The sequence below is a fragment of the Balaenoptera musculus genome, chromosome 2 (genome assembly GCF_009873245.2).
Source record: "Balaenoptera musculus isolate JJ_BM4_2016_0621 chromosome 2, mBalMus1.pri.v3, whole genome shotgun sequence".
In the NCBI taxonomy this organism is placed as follows: Eukaryota; Metazoa; Chordata; class Mammalia; order Artiodactyla; family Balaenopteridae; genus Balaenoptera; species Balaenoptera musculus.
Genome location: NC_045786.1, coordinates 147,277,589 through 147,294,612, shown reverse-complemented (window position 1 = coordinate 147,294,612; position 17,024 = coordinate 147,277,589). Strand labels below are relative to the sequence as shown.

Sequence of the window (17,024 nt, the reverse complement as noted above, 5' to 3'; positions counted from 1 at the left end):
ACAAAGAATAGGGAATAAAATGAAATATAAATTGTTTAATGAGTCAGTGAAAAATGGAATAGACGGAATCATCTTATACACAACTCTAATAGTGAACACTTCCTCTCCAGCACTATGTAAATACTGAGTGCACCTTTGAGTATGGTACTGGGGGGGGATGGAGATTTGGAATAGAAGATAGAAAGATTAATAAGATGTGATGTTTGCCCTCAAGGAGCTCATTATCTGAAGAGACAGAACATATTCCTCACTAACTATAATAACAGCTAATATTTCTTGAGCATTTATATGCAGTAGGCACTATTCTAAGAACTTTATACACACTACTCATTTAATCTTCACAATAACTATATGAAGTAAGTAATTATTATTATAATCTAAGGTAGACTGTTATAAATGTTCCCAAGAAAGAGTAATTATTATGATGATGGAGATTAAAGAAGTCTTTAGGGGTCTCCCTCTAAATGACATTTAAACTTGGCATTCTTAATCTTAATTTTGTTTCTTGTTGGGTTTTCCTGCTAGAGGAAGGGGCTGTTCTCAATGAAAAGCACTGCATTAACAAGTGCACAAAGTCATAAAAAAAGAATTATATGTTTGGGTGTGAAGAGGATGTCACAAGCTTTTAGATGACCCTGAATGCAACCTTAAGGCATCTGGTCTTTATTAGGCAAAGGGGAGGCATTAAAGGTCTCTGATCTGGAGGAATGATAATGAGAACAATATTTTTAAAAAGAAAACTCTGGTGTCAGTGCTGAAGGTCAATGGAAGAACAGAAAGATAGGAGACAAGGAGATCAACTGGGAGGCTATAACAGAAGTTGTAAGGCAGTGTTTTTTCAAACTGTGGGTCATGTGAAATCAACTTAGTGGGTTGTGACAAGCATTTAAAAAACAATGAAATCACGCTAAAAAAATTTATACTGGAACCTATGCTATAAGGGTAAATATTGTTTTACAAATTTTAATCCAGTTCATATGTATATGCTATATTTGATATGTGTATTCATATGAATATATATATACTGAGTCGTTAATTCAAATGTATTTCTTACTGTGGGAAGTGATAAAAAACATCTAAAAAATATGACCTAAGGGGGAGATGATGAGGGTCTAAATTAAAGCTGTAGCTCCTGGAAATGGAAAAGCAACAAATTATTTGAGAGCTCTTTCAAAGAATAGAGTTAACAGGACTTACGGATGAACTTGCATGTAGGGCTTGAGGGAAGTAAAGGGAAATATGATAGGCTAAATAATGGCTCACCAAAAGATACCTATATCTTAATCCCTGGAACCTGTGAATGTTACTATACGTGGGGAAAAATTACGTTGCAGATGTGATTAAGTTAGGGATCTTAAGATGGGGAGAGTATCCTTGATTACCCAGGTGTTCCCTAAATGCAATCACATGTATCCTCATAAGAGGGTGACAGAGAAAGATATGACAGAGACAAAAGAGGAGAAGGCAATATGACGACAGAGGCAGATATTGGAGTGACACAGTCACAAGCCAAGGAATCTGGCAGCCATCAGAATCTAGAAAAGGCAAGGAAAAGATTCTCCCCTGAAGCCTCTAGAGAAGGTGTGGCCCTCTTGATTTTGGCCCAGTGAAACTGATTTCAGACTTCTGGCCTCTAGAACAGTGAGGGAATACATTTCTGCAGTTTTAAGCCACCAAGTTTCTGCAGCCACAGGCAACTAGCACAAGGAGCCTTGGCAACTGCGAAGGTGTCGATGTCATTAACAAAGACAAGGAGCACAGGAAAAACAGGGATGGTCAAGAATAAAATTTTAAATATAATAAGTATGAAACATAAGATAAATCTGAACAAAAAAATATAAAAAACCTGATTTTCTATTTAAGATATTTCAATGCTAACACTACAAAAACTTTATAATGTCTTTAAACTGCTCAGGTTTCATGTTATCTCTACTTTTCTTTGGATAATTAAATAAGACACATGGTTTATATATTCTTTCTGACATCTGACAATTACTGTGGTTAAAACAGGTGCCAGCTTCTAGGATTATGTAGTGCCTCTAGAATGTTTATTCCAAATAACTACAAAATCCAAGAACCATCTGTTACTGTGGATCACTTACTTAAGCCATTCAGGTTTGCAATTTTTTCAATGCAGTTTGTAGACAGTGAAAGCTTCCTAAAAAAAAAAAAAAGGAACACTTGAATTAATAAGAAAAAAATGTTAATGATATATCAGAAATTATTCCTCAAGTACCCACAGAAGATGATATTTAAGTCACATTTCCTTTTACACTGAATCCTTTTTTCCCTCTCAGACATGACATGTATTCCTTCATTTTGAAATCTTCATACTTTTTCCCTGATTACAAAAGTTAATATACACTATTGTATAAAATCAAAAAAACCTTTTTGAGGGTAATTTGGTGTTATCTATTAAATTTTTAAATGCATGTATTTTTGACCCAGTAATTCATTTCTAGGAATATGTCCTATTGAAATACTAATACAAATGCCAAAAAATATATGAATTAGATTATTTACTGTATTATTGTAATAGCAAAAAAGTGGGAAAAAATTTATAAATACCCATCAGCTGAGGAATACAGATAATGAAATACTATCTGCCACTAAAGCAAACAAGATTGGGCTATACATACCAACTTGGGAAAATGTCCATGATATGTGTATAATAAAAAGTTATGTAATCCTAACCACCCCACACATTCCTCCAGAGATAATGACTTTTAATAGTTCGTATATATTTTTCTAGATTTTTTTCCTATACATACTTTAATTGTATAAAAACAAATTTTTAAAGGGAGCATAATTACACGTTATTAATCTTCCTTTCTTGACAAAAATGTTTAATATCTTAGTAAATTTCATGCAAAGAATATAATAAAAGCTAATTTTATTGAACACTTAATGTGTGCCTAGTATTCTTCTAAGTACTTTACATGTATTAACTATTTTAACCATCAGAACAATCCTATGAAATAAGTATTATTATCCAAATTTTACAAATGAGGAAACTGAGGCACAAAGATGTTAAGCAATTTGCCTGATATTATACAACCAGAATGTAGCACAGGCAAATTTAAGACGCCAAAAAACTGACTCTAGAACATATGAGACCTGAAGAGGAATAGAGGAATTCTTCTTCTTTTTTTTTTTTTTTTTTTTGCTTGAAACACTAAAAGCAATTACTGTACACTGTAAATTACTGGTCAAATCTGTGTATTTTCTAGTTATTCCCCATTCTCAAGAACAACCAGTTAAAGTGAAAAATGGACTGGAAAATCTGGGACTACGGTTGGGGAATGATTCTTTAATTGTTGTTTAGGCAACCTGCTCAAAGAGTGTCAGCAAAAATATGAACAGGGTGACTCTTTCTAAGCAGTTTCCAAGGTACTTTGGTATGGGGTACAGAACCTTCTCAAATGCTTGCCTTTGAAATGGCTTTATGATAAAAAGATATTTGACCACTTTGAAATAATGCTCTTTGAAATCATGATTTTTGAAGCCAAAACCACATCTAAGGTGGGTTTTTATGTAATACATTGTGTTCTCATCACAAAGGACAAGTTGCATACAATAACTAAATACATTTGCTTTTCCCTTTAATTCCAAAGACAGGTATTAGTCTAACGCATGAGTTCACAAATATGCATCTAAGAGTCATTCAGATTGCTTATTATAAATACAGATACCTAGTTTCATCAGTAGAGTCTGTTTCTATAAATTTGGAGTGGGGCTTATCTACTGCACAAGGAGATTCTTATATAGGTAGCCAGGGGACCACAGTTAGAAAAACACAGGATGAAGAGATCAGAAAGAACCCCAATTGATTCTGTAACATTCTACACCCCTGACAAGACACTGCAGCCTGAGAGCACGGTTACAAGGTGTCATGGTATAATTGCCTCAAATTAGCCACAGAACCCTGCTAAAAAGTGTGTATTTAGAAAATAAGTTAAAAGGAATAAATATAGATCTGATACTTAAAGTCTTGGATAAATAGGATTACAAATAAATGTAACTTGATCCCAATTCGGAAAAAAAAATTAGGAGGTGCCATATCAAAATGCTGAGACTTCCCTGGCGGTCCAATGGTTAAGACTCTGTGCTTCCATTGCAGGGGGCAGGGGTGAGATCCCTGATCCCTGGTCGGGGAACTAAGATCCCACATGCCCTGCAGTGCGGCCAAAAAATTAAAAAAATAATAAAATAAAAAACAAAATGCTAACACTGGTTCTCAAAAGGTGTGCAGTTTTGGTTGATATTACTTCCCTTTGTGCTTTTAATATTTTCTAGGTTTTTTTTTTTTTAATTATTTTGTGTCCCTCATGACTTCTAAAGAGGGCTCTTTTTTTTTTTTAATTTATTTTATTTATTTATTTTTGGCTGCTTTGGGTCTTCGTTGCTGTGCGTGGGCTTTCTCTAGTTGTGGTGAGCAGGGGCTACTCTTCGTTGTGGTGAGCGGGCTTCTCAGTGCAGTGGCTTCTCTTGTTGTGGAGCACAGGCTCTAGGCACGTGGGCTTCAGTAGTTGTGGCACGTGGGCTCAGTAGTTGTGGCTCGTGGGCTCTAGAGCGCAGGCTCAGTAGTTGTGGCGCACAGGCTTAGTTGCTCCGCGGCATGTGGGATCTTCCCAGACTAGGCATCAAATCCGTGTCCCCTGCATTGGCAGGCGGATTCTTAACCACTGCGCCACCAGGGAAGCCCTTCTAGGTGCTTTACAATGTATTTTCATAGTTTGAAAAGTATTTTTTAAAGCAGTATCTCTTATGTCTCTGAGTAAGTATAGTATTGACTTTGGTGGATAATCTTACAAGGGAAAGTACTAGATTTTATGACAGAGAAATAGTTTAATTGTGTTATTTAGCTTCTCCTAAGAGACAAGGAAATTTCTATTCTCCAGGCATATTGTAAAAATTGTACTGTAAAAAAATACAGTACAGGATTATTCAGGATTAATCTATTAATAATCCTAGAAACCAATAATCTTTTATGTTTGGCTTTGCCAAAGCGAGAATCAGAAAAAGAAAGAAAGAAAGAAGGGAGGGAGGGAGGAAAGAAGGAAGGAAGGAAGGAAGGAAGGGAAATGAAGATCAAGAAAATAAATATATTTTTCTAGTTTGTGTATTTAGAAAAGGAAGTGAAACTTAATAGCAATACTAGAAAGGACGAAGAAAGACAAGAGAACTTACTCGCAATTAAAGAGTGTGGACAAGGACGCATCCATCTTCTCTATAGGGGGAATCTGGGCATACAGCTTTATCTCTCTGGCTTCGGATGGCTTCTGACTGGTTTTCTCTTCCTATGATAAAAATTAATTTGGAAGAAAATAATCCAAATGTGGAACTAGAAAAGGCCAAAATTTCTCAAGGCTTTTCAACGTTTATTTCAAAACAATTATTAAAACTCAATAATTCTGTACATTCTTGACAGTTCACTTATTGACAACATTTACTTACTGAACCTGATAACTAGCCTTATACATGGCTGATTCAGATAATTCACTCTTAGGTCTCAACCAAATGGAAAAGAGGAGGAAAGAATCTAACTTTTATTTCTGTAATTTTAAAAATCCTTTTAGAGCCTATCAATTAATAAACAAAAGTAAAACACAACAACAAAAACATTTTCCTGGGAAGAATTCCTTTTCCCTAAACAAACTTTTCCTAAGTATCAGATTCAGACCTATAAGATCAACTCTTTCTGTCATCTCATCCTTCTGTTCCTATATACAATTTAGTCTGAGCTAGAACCACCAAATACCAAGAATTTGGGAAGATTTTCTCTTTATGACAAAGCTGAGGTCAAATTTATTTGCTCTACAATAATTTACTACTAAATTCTACCTTAGAGTTTAATTTCAGTACTAAGTACACAGTTTAAATTTTAATTACCAGGATATGCTGCCTAATAATAGTTTCTAAGTACCTCAATACTTAGAGTTAGCTCTATCTCTCCAACAAAACAAGAAGATCCTACAGCTCAGGGACCATTTTCTTACTTTCCTATATTTTCTATAACCTGATATTAGACACAAAAGAGGCTTGTTTTTAAAAAATCAAATCATAACACATCAATAATAGAAAATATATAATCAGTTGAAAGAGATCTAATACACATTCACTCAGTATTTTTTTTGTGCCATACATTTATAGGTTAGGAGATGGGAGACTGACACCAAGTAGATCCTTAATAAATGTTGGGTTAATGAGTGCAAGAATGAGCATGATGTCTTCAAATAATCTTAAAGTCAAAGATTTATGGCCATAATGTAATCTAGAAATAGAACCTACAAACCAAACCAAAAAACCAACCACTTGTTATTATAAATAAATAAAACAAAATCCTAAAATCTGATTGAAGGAAATCAAATCTAATACTAAGGCTACTCCACACTTTTTTATTAAACAAAACAGATCTTTCACTAACTAAGCAGAAAAATATTTTTTTAATGTAATTAGAGTACAAAGAAGTTTATAAGCACTAAAACAAAAATTCAAATATTTCATTATCCTACCCATTTTGTCTATTTTCCCTAGACACCAAGTTTCTTGAAAGACTTTTTATTTAAAGCCCAGCTACAAAAGCAAAAGATACATTATTATACAAAAAAACAACTGATAACATAGTCAAATATGTTATCACTGGGCATAGAAATTGAGGAGTCATCTCTATACTCTATGGAAATTCTATCTGTAATGCTGAAATACAACTGTTCAAACTTTATAGAATGTTATATTCAAAATATTTGTTTATATTTAATGCATTTTTTACAATGCAGTTTCCTCTCTAATATTACTATATGCTTTTTAAAAATGTATTTTGTGTATGTATTGTGTACTTTTTCCAGATATAATGACATATAGCACTGAATAAGTTTAATATATACAGCATAACAATTTGACTTATAAAATCACAAAACGATTACCACAATAAGTTTAGTGAACATCCATCATCTCATAAGATACAAAATAAAAGAAAAAGAAAAAAATTTTTCCTTGTGATGAGAACTCTTAGGATTTACTCTCTTAACTTTCATATATAACATAGCAGTGTTAATTATATTAATCATGTTGTACATTACACCCCTAGTACTTATTTACCTTGTAACTGGGAGCTTGTACCTATTGGCCATCTTCATCCAATTCCCCCTACCCCTACTCCTTGGCTCTGGTTACCACAAATCTGATGCCTTTTTCTATGAATTTGTTTGTTTGTTTGTTGAAATATAATTGACCTACAATACTATGTTAGTTCCCAGTGTACAACATAGTGATTCAACATTTCTATACATTATAAAATGATCACTATTTTTTACAGATTTATTGAGATATAACTGACATATAACATTGTTTATGTTTAAGGTATACCACGTGATGCTTTGATACATGTATACATTGCAAAATGATTACCAGAAAAAGGTTAGTTAACACATCCAGCACCTCATATCATTATTTTTTTGTGTGCTGAGAACATTTACGATCTACTCTCCAGACTTCCCTGGTGGCACAGTGGTTAAGAATCTGCCTGTCAATGCAGGGGACATGGGTCCGAGCCCTGGTCTGGGAAGATTCCACATGCCACGGAGCAACTAAGCCTGTGCGCCACAACTACTGAGCCTGTGCTCTAGAGCCCACAAGCCACAACTACTGAGCCCACATGCCACAACTACTGAAGCCCACGTGGCAAGAGCCCATGCTCCACATCAAGAGAAGCCACTGGGGGCTTCCCTGGTGGCACAGTGGTTGAGAATCTGCCTGCCAATGCAGGGGACACGGGTTCGAGCCCTGGTCTGGGAAGATCCCACATGCCGCGGAGCAACTGGACCCGTGAGCCACAATTACTGAGCCTGTGCGTCTGGAGCCTGTGCTCCGCAACAAGAGAGGCCACGACAGTGAGAGGCCCGCGCACCGCGATGAAGAGTGGCCCCCACTTGCCGCAACTAGAGAAAGCCCTCGCACAGAAACGAAGACCCAACACGGCCATAAATAAATAAATTAATTAATTAAAAAAAAAAAAAAAAAAAAAAGAGAAGCCACTGCAATGAGAAACCCGTGCACTGCAATGAAGAGTAGCCCCCGCTGGCTGCAACTAGAGAAAGCTGGCGTTCAGCAACAAAGACCCAACTCAGCCAAAAATAAATAAATAAATAAATAAATTTATTTTAAAAAAAATCTACTCTCTTAGCAACCTTCAAGTACATAATACAGTATTATTAAATATGCTGTACATTAGATCCCCAGAACTTATTCATCTTATAACTGGAAGTTTATAACCTTTGACCAACTTCTCCCCATTTCCTCCACTCAGCTCTGGCCACCACCATTCTAATCTGTTTCTATGAGTTCAGCTTTTTTAGATTCCACATGTAAGTGAGATCATACAATATTTGTCTTTAGCTACCTGACTTATGTCATTTAGCATAATGCACTCAAGGTCCTTCCATGTTGTCGCAAATGGCAGGATTTCCTTCTTTTTATGGCTGAATAATATTCCATTGTATACAAATATACATTTTCTTCATCCATTCATCCATTGATGAGCATTTAGGCTCTTTTCATGTCTTGGCTATTGTGAATAATGCTGCAATGAACATGGGGATACAGGTATCTCTTTTGAGATAGTGGTTTCATTTCCTTCAGATATATATGCAGAAGTGGGACGGCTGGATCACATGGTAGATCTACTTTTAATTTTTGAGGAACCTTCATAGTATTTACCATAACACTGTACCAATTTACATTTACATCCCCACCAAAGTGCAAAAGAGTTTCTTTTCTCCGCATCCTCACCAACACTTTTCTCTCGTATTTTCGATGATAGCCATTTTAACAGGCGTGAGGTGATATCTCACTGCAGTTTTGATTTGCATTTCCCTGATGATCAGCGATGTTAAGCATCATTTTAGTATTTTTATTCAATGTTTTTTCAGTTGTCTATGCATGATTTTCGTTTGTCCACAATGACTGACCCTGTTCTAACCTCCAAGAGGCTAAAACCATCACTTGTCTAAAACCTAGATAATCCACAACACATATCAATCTATCACCTGAAAATGACATGTAGTTTAATGATGATAAAGTTGAAAAAGAAAATGTACTGTAACAGAGATTACAGCCATTACAGTAACAGATGAATCAGCCTTTCCATATTTAAATTCTCCAATGGAAAGATTTTTTTAATTGAAATTTTTATTGAGGCACTTGAAAATTCATGTGCAGTTATAAAAAATAATACAGAGAGATCCCTTATACACTTTGCCCAGTTTCCCCCAATGGTAACATTTTTCAAAACTATAGTATAATATCACAACCAGGATATTGATATTGATGCAATCCACTGATTTTAATCAGATTTTCCCAATTTTATTTGTACATACGAGTGTAAATGTGTTTGCATGTGTATTAAGTTCTATACAATTTTATCACCTGTGTAGGCTCATGTATCCACTAACACCATCAAGATAGCTAAACAGTTCCAATACCACAAAGATCCCTTGTATTGAATGGTCATATTTAAATAACTATCCAAAAATTCTCCTTATGTGGTTTCTAGAAGAAGTAAAAACTCATAAACTCACCCATCTGGCTAGGGCTTCTTTGATTGTTGTTGCTTTTGCCTTAAAAAGAGAAGAAAAAACAAAGCTGTCTTTATTGGTGTGATTTGTTGACCCAATTTTCATGCAATAGTTATTAGCCCTGGCATCTACCGCTAAAAAGATTAACTTCTTTTTTTGAGACTTTATATGCAAAGAGAGTGTTTTAATTTCCTGAAATCAGAAATACTCATTTAAATACCTCTCAGAGAAATTAAGGAAATCGTGATGTAATGTCAGATACTTCACTCCCACTCGGTTTACAAAAAAACATATAGCTTTCAACACTGATATTAAAATATATCTCATTTCATTGATTCTAAGATTTATATCTTCTATATTTTAATATCTTTGAAATTTGGATACATCTTACAACCAGGAACAATTTATAATTGCTACAGCCAGGGAGCACTGATGAAGTTTTAGAAAAATATTAACCATCTTGGGCTTCCCTAGTGGTGCAGTGGTTAAGAATCGCCTGCCAATGCAAGGGACACGGGTTTGAGCCCTGGTCCGGGAAGATCCCACATGCTGCGAAGCAACTAAGCCCGTGTGCCACAATTACTGCGCCTGCGCTCTAAAACCTGCGAGCCACAACTACTGAAGCCCATGAGCCACAACTACTGAAGCCCACGCACCTAGAGCCCGTGCTCCACAACAAGAGAAGCCACTGCAATGAGAAGCCCGCGTACCACAATGAAGAGTAGCCCCTGCTCGCCGCAACTAGAGAAAGCCCGCACGCAGCAATGAAGACCCAACGCAGCCATAAATAAATAAGTAAATAAATAAAAATAAGAACAGGGAACTATATTCAATATCCTGTGATAAACCATAATGGAAAAGAATATGAAAAAGAATGTATATATATATATGTACATATATACACACACATATATATATATAACTGAATCACTTTGCTGTATGGCAGAAGTTAACACAACATTGTAAATCAACTATACTTGAATAAAATAAATTTTAAAAATATAAGAGAGAACAAGAGATAGAAAACAAATAAGTTAAGCATTCAAGATGTTTGAAAAAGAACATCATGAAGGCAGAAGGAGATACAAAGGAAGAAATCAATGAAAAGCAGAATGAGAGGAAAAAAGATTAACAAAACTAAAAGTGGGTTCTGAAGTCTCTGGCAAGCTCAACTGAGCTAAAAAGAGAGATATACAAATTTAAAATATAGAATAAATAAGGGGAAATAACACAGATATCACAGAGATTTTATTTATTTATTTATTTATTTATTTTTGACTGCATTGGGTCTTCATTGCTGCACGCAGGCTTTCTCTAGTTGTGGCAAGCAGGGGCTACTCATCATTGCAGTGCGCGGACTTCTCATCGCGGTGGCTTCTCTTGTTGTGGAGCACGGGATCTAGGCACGCGGGCTTCAGTAGTTGTGGCATGTGGGCTCAGTAGTTGTGGCTCACAGGCTCTAGAGCATAGGCTCAGTAGTTGTGGCACATAGGCTTAGTTGCTTCGCAGCATGTGGGATCTTCCCAGACCAGGGCTTGAACCTGAGTCCCCCGCATTGGCAGGCGGATTCTTAACCACTGGGCCACCAAGGAAGTCCCATCACAGAGATTTTAAAAATAAAATATTATAAGCAAATATATGGTAATAAGTTTGAAAACCTAGACAAAGTATGCATTTCTAGAAAAAACAAAAGTGCCAAAACTCACAAGAAGAATCAGAAAATTTGAATAGACTAATTACTATTTAAAACATTAAAAAGATAATCAGAGATTTACCCTCACCCTCCTCCCCTAAAGCCCCAAGCCTAGATAAATTACAAGTTTTACCAAGCTTTCAGGGAACAGATATTCCTTGTTATACAAGTGGTTTCAGAAATCAGAAAAAAGAGGGAAAGTTTCCAACTTATTTTATGACGCCAGAATAACCTTGATGCCATAACCAGATAAGGAGCCCTCTTTACTTTTCAAAACAGATTTGAAAATCCTAGATACAACATTAGATCTCCAAAGCCAATGGTGTATAATGATCATGATCAAAAATGGCTTATGCCAGGATCATAAGGATTGTTTAACAACAGAAAAGTCTATAAATATAAATCATTTATTAATGGATTAAAGGGGAAAATCACATTTATTTCAGTAAGTGCAGAAAGAGCAGTTGATAAAGTTCTACAGCTGATATTAAAAGCTCTCAACTAAGGGTTAAAGTGAAATTTCTTACTTGATAAAAGCTACACATCAAAAAGCTTCAACAAACACCACACTTAAGGGAGCAATTCATTCATTTCAGCAAATATTTATTGATTACCTCCTATGTACGAAACATTCTTTCACTTGCTGAGGATATATCAGTGAACAAAACAAAGATCCCTGCCTTCATGGAATTTACATCTACTGGCGGGAGACAGTGGTAAATAATATAATAAATAAATAGATATAAATCATATAGTATATTAGAAGGTGACAATTACTAAGGAAAAAGAAAAAGCTGAGCTTGGTAAAGAGTATCAGGATGTGTGTATATGTGTATGGAGGATTTATTTTAAAAAACGTGGTCAACGTGGGCCAAACTGGGAATGTAACATGAAAAGCATTCTCAAACTCCTAGAAGAGAACATAGGCAAAACATTCTCTGACATGAATTGTAGCAATGTTTTCTTAGGTCAGTCTCCCAAGGCAATAGAAATGAAAGCAAAAATAAACAAAAGGGACCTAATCAAACTTAAAAGCTTTGCACAGCAAAGGAAACCATAAACAAAATGAAAAGACAACCTATGGACTGGGAGAAAATATTTGTAAATGATGTGACTGACGAGGGCTAATTTCCAAAATATACAAATAGCTCATACAACTCAGTAACAAACAAAACAAAACAAGACAAACAAAAAAACCCAAACAACACAATCAAAAAATGGGCAGAAGACCTAAATAGACATTTCTCCAAAGAAGACATGCAGATGGCCTATAGACACATGAAAGATGCTCAACATCACTAATTATTAGAAAAATGCAAATCAAAACTACAATGAGGTATCACCTCACACTGGTCAGAACGGCCATCACTAAAAAGTCTACATTGGGACTTCCCTGGCGGTCCAGTGGTTAAGACTCCACACTCCCAGTGCAAGAGGCACAGGTTCGATCCCTGGTCGGGGAAGATCCCGCATGCCATGTGTGGCGACCAAAAAAGAAAAAAAAGTCTACACTGATTCACTCTGCTGTACACCTGAAACTAATACAACATTGTAAGTCAGCTATACTCCAATAAAAAAATTGTTTTCAAGTCTACTAATAATAAATCCTGGAGAGGGTGTGGAGAGAAGAGAACCCTCCTACACTGTTGGTGAGAATGTAAATTGGTGCAGCCAGTATGGAAAACAGCATGGAAGTTCCTTAAAAAACTAAAAATAGAGTTACCATATGATGCAGGAATCCCACTCCTGGGCATATATCCAGAAAAAAACATAATTTGAAAAGATACATGCACCCCAATGTTCATTGCAGCACTATTTACAATAGCCAAGACATGGAAGCAACCTAAATGCCCACTGACAGATGAATGGATAAAGAAGATGTGGTACATATATACAATGGAATACTACTCAGCCATAAACAAGAAATACTGCCATTTGCAGCAACATGGATGGACCTAGAGATTATCATACTAAGTGAAGTAAGCCAGAGAGAGAAAGACAAATATCATATGATATCACTTATATGTGGAATCTAAAAAAATGATACAAATGAACTTATTTACAAAACAGAGGCAGACTCACAGACATAGAAAACAAACTTATGGTTACCAAAGGGGAAAGGTGGAAGGAGGAATAAATTAGGAATTTGGGAGCAACATATATATACTACTACATATAAAACAGATAAACAACAAGGACCTACTGTATAGCACAGGGAACTATATTCAATATTTTGTAATAAGCTATAATGGAAAAGAATATGAACAAGAATATAAATATATATATATGACTGAATCACTTTGCTGTACACCTGAAACTAACCCAACATTGTGAATCAATTATACTTCAATAAAAAAATAAATTTTAAAAAATGGATAATTCAAATAGCAAAAAAATAGATAAACAACAAGGTCCTACTGTATAGCACAGGGAACTATATTCAATATTTTGTAATAAGCTATAACGGAAAAGAATATGAAAAGGATATATATATTTAAATATGTATAACTGAATCACTTTGCTATACACCAGAAAACACAACATTGTAAATCAACTATACTTCAATAAAAAAGAAAAAAGTATTCTCTCTAAGATCCCAAACACATCAAGGATGCCTATCTACTATCACTGCTACTGTTTAACATGGTACAAGAGATCTTTATCAATATTACAATAAAAAGAAATACAAATTGGAATGATTAAAGGAGGAAATAAAACTCACTATGTGAAGATGATCATCTGTGTAGAAAACACAATAGAATAAACTAACAAATACTAGAACAGATAGAGTATAGCAAATGAAGAACTCTGTTGACAAGTTAGAAAAATTAAGAGATGATATTTTCAATGTAAAACCAACAAAGGACTACTATCTAGAATATACAAGGAACTCCTAAAATTCAAAACCAAACAACCAAAAAAGGGAAAAGTTGGTAAAAAATGTAAACAGAAAATTCACAGAAACTGAAAGCCAGATGACTAATAGTGAGGTATTTGAACTCAATGAAAATCAGAGAAATGCTGAGTAAAACAATGGGATATTAAAATACATCCTCAAATTGGCAAAAGTTAGAAAGTTAGTGAGAATGTAGAGAAATAGGAACTCTCATGCATTACTGAAGTAAGTAAGAACTAGTATAGTCATTCTGGAAAGCAATCTGACAATGCCTAGGGAAATTAAGTATGCATGGACTCTAGGACCCCGCAGTGTCACTCCTGGGTATACTTCCTAGAGAAATCCTTGCATGGGTCCAAAAAAAGACACCTATAAGAACACTTTCAAGTTGGAAGCAATCTAGTTATCTACAAATTGGTTTATCAGGTCACTAGTTCCCCTACAGATAGCGGGAGTCAAAACCTGAAATGCCTAAAGGACCAACAGACATCATTAATGTGTAAAGCTGGCCATGTAAAGAGGATAACCTCTACTTGGTTCTAGAAAACTGTTGGCAGGTGGACTTGGGACAAGAGTTACCCTAATATCACATTTCTCCAAATATGAAAACTCTGTTAATTGAAAGTAACACCCTTATTTTATGTACCATTAAGAAAGAAAAGATGCTGCCAATTATATCACACCAACATATTTCAGTAGTACAAAAATATGAAAAAAGATGTGTCCGATAGTGAAATATGGTATTTCTGATTTTTCAGAGAAGCCAGAAATCTGCGTTTTGATGTAAAATATGATCATTTTTAAGACACTGGAAGCTAATTTTTTTTAATTAAAAAACTATGTGGGACTGTATTTCTAGAGGGCCCCAGAACTACGAGTTTGCAGCCTCAGCTAGCTTCATCTAATTACTAGTTCTGATTCTCTATTTGAAGATTTTCAATAATTCTCATGGTTCATACTTTCAGAATTATTTAGGGCTAGTATTTCTTCACCTAAATATAAATTTAGGTTCAATAATTTTTTACTTTCCTTGGTTTTCAGCTAAATGCCTGTGGAATAAAGTACGGAAGGCAGAGGGGAAAACTACTTTTAAAAGAGTAGGATTTAGGGACTTCCCTGGTGGCACAGTGGTTAAGAATCCGTGCCAATGCAGGGGACACGGGTTCGAGCCCTGGTCCGGGAAGATCCCACATGCCACGGAGCAACTAAGCCCATGCGCCACAACTACTGAGCCTGCGCTCTAGAGCCGGCAAGCCACAACTACTGAAGCCCGCGCGCCTAGAGCCCGTGTTCCACAACAAGAGAAGCCACCGCAATGAGAAGCCTGCACACCGCAAGGAAGAGAAAGCTCCCGCTCCCCACAACTAGAGAAAGGCCATAAAACAAATAAATTTATTTAAAAAAAAAAAAAAAAAAAAAAAGTAGCATTTAATCTCTTGGTTGAGGTCAGGCATGATTTCCTCATCACTTCAATTTCCTGGGCTCAATTTCTGCCCACTTATATAGCAATGGAATCACAAAAAGAAGAAAACTAGTTAAACTTACTCTTTATAAATATTTCCATCAGGCAGGACAATCACATACTTTGCTAAATAGCTTTGGCTGGGTCTGTAACTAACCAACAACATCCCTTTTTCAACTACTAGTTGGATCTACCAAGTATATAAGCAAGAGAGTGCTCACGTTACGTAGGAGTTCAGGAGCATCACTAGGTAAAACCATTACTTCATAAAGAGCTTTGATTAGATAGCCCGCCGACAGATTTCAAGTCTAAGATAGCAGTATTTCTCAAAGTGTTGTGGGAGCCCTCCAATTTTAGAATCACTTGAAATGCACATTCCTGAATCCCCCCCCAATTAATTAAACATTCATAATCTGCACTCCAACTTAGGCCAAAATCATACTCATGCGTACTGAAATTTGAGAAACACTACCCTAATATGTTGTGTTAGAGAGGGTTTTATAATGTTACAATGTTACTAATAACTGAACTGACAGTCATTCAGAGGGCAACCTGGGCGTATCACAGGTTACAAATACTGCGGCAATCAGTGTTACACACATTCCTCTCGTAACCAACACCACCCTCTATCTCGCCGGGGCGGGGGGCGGATTACTTCCATGTAAAAAGATATCCTTATTCACACTCCCCCTTCCATCACCTTTCCCACTCTACTCCGCTCTTTGCTTTTTGCCCTCTGCTCTTTGCCCTCCCTTTTCTCTGCCAGAGTCTCTGGCAGAGATTAACCCAACCTCCAACCAGCCCCAGACCACCCGGTGCCAGGGCTTCTCTTTCGCCTCAGGCCTTAGAATCTACCGAGCCAGCATCCGCTACCGGCTTCCTTCCGCTGTTCGAGGACCTCCGCCATCCTCAACCCTCCAGTTACCCTTTTCCACTTCCAATCTTCTCTCAGCTTTGGCTACGAGGCCTGGAGGGTACTCACCATTCCGGCGGTTGCTACTGTCACTGCTCTGGTTGCTAGGGCCCGCCGGGGTCAGTGCGCATGCGCATCTCTTGGAGCTCTCCTTGGATCTCTACCCCGGCAGTGGTCTTTTCTCTCCGCCCTCAGTGTGGCGCAAGCAGGGCATTGTGGGACCGCGCGGCGTACGCCGGGGTCATCCCGCTCCGCGGTCGCTAGTTACCCAGGGACTGCGAGCGCAGCAACGCGTGGCGCAGAGGGGTCGAGAGTATAACCTCGCTGAGTGGTTGGGAGATGTCTTTCCCTGGTGAAAGTAATTTCAGCTAATCTGGAGTGACGTACCGGCTTAAAGTTTAAAACTTTGAAACCTCCCTGTAACAACTGCCACACCCCGTAAAGGAACTTTAAAAATTCCCTTCCTTTGCAGATTGCCCTTCCCG

General features: G+C 36.5%; 1 protein-coding gene across 1 annotated transcript in view; it reads right to left on the bottom strand.

Annotated features, from left to right (window-relative positions):
- The window catches only part of DNAL1 (dynein axonemal light chain 1), a 34,786-nt gene extending 18,103 nt beyond the window's left edge, over positions 1-16,683 (bottom strand). The window contains exons 1-4 of the mRNA XM_036843030.1: positions 16,609-16,683; positions 9,579-9,617; positions 5,191-5,300; positions 2,103-2,158 (exon numbers count right to left, since the gene is read on the bottom strand). Coding sequence (XP_036698925.1) covers positions 2,103-2,158; positions 5,191-5,300; positions 9,579-9,617; positions 16,609-16,611 — 208 coding nt within the window. The 5' untranslated portion in view covers positions 16,612-16,683. The remainder of the gene's footprint in view (positions 1-2,102; positions 2,159-5,190; positions 5,301-9,578; positions 9,618-16,608) is intronic.
- Positions 16,684-17,024: the final 341 nt, after the last annotated feature.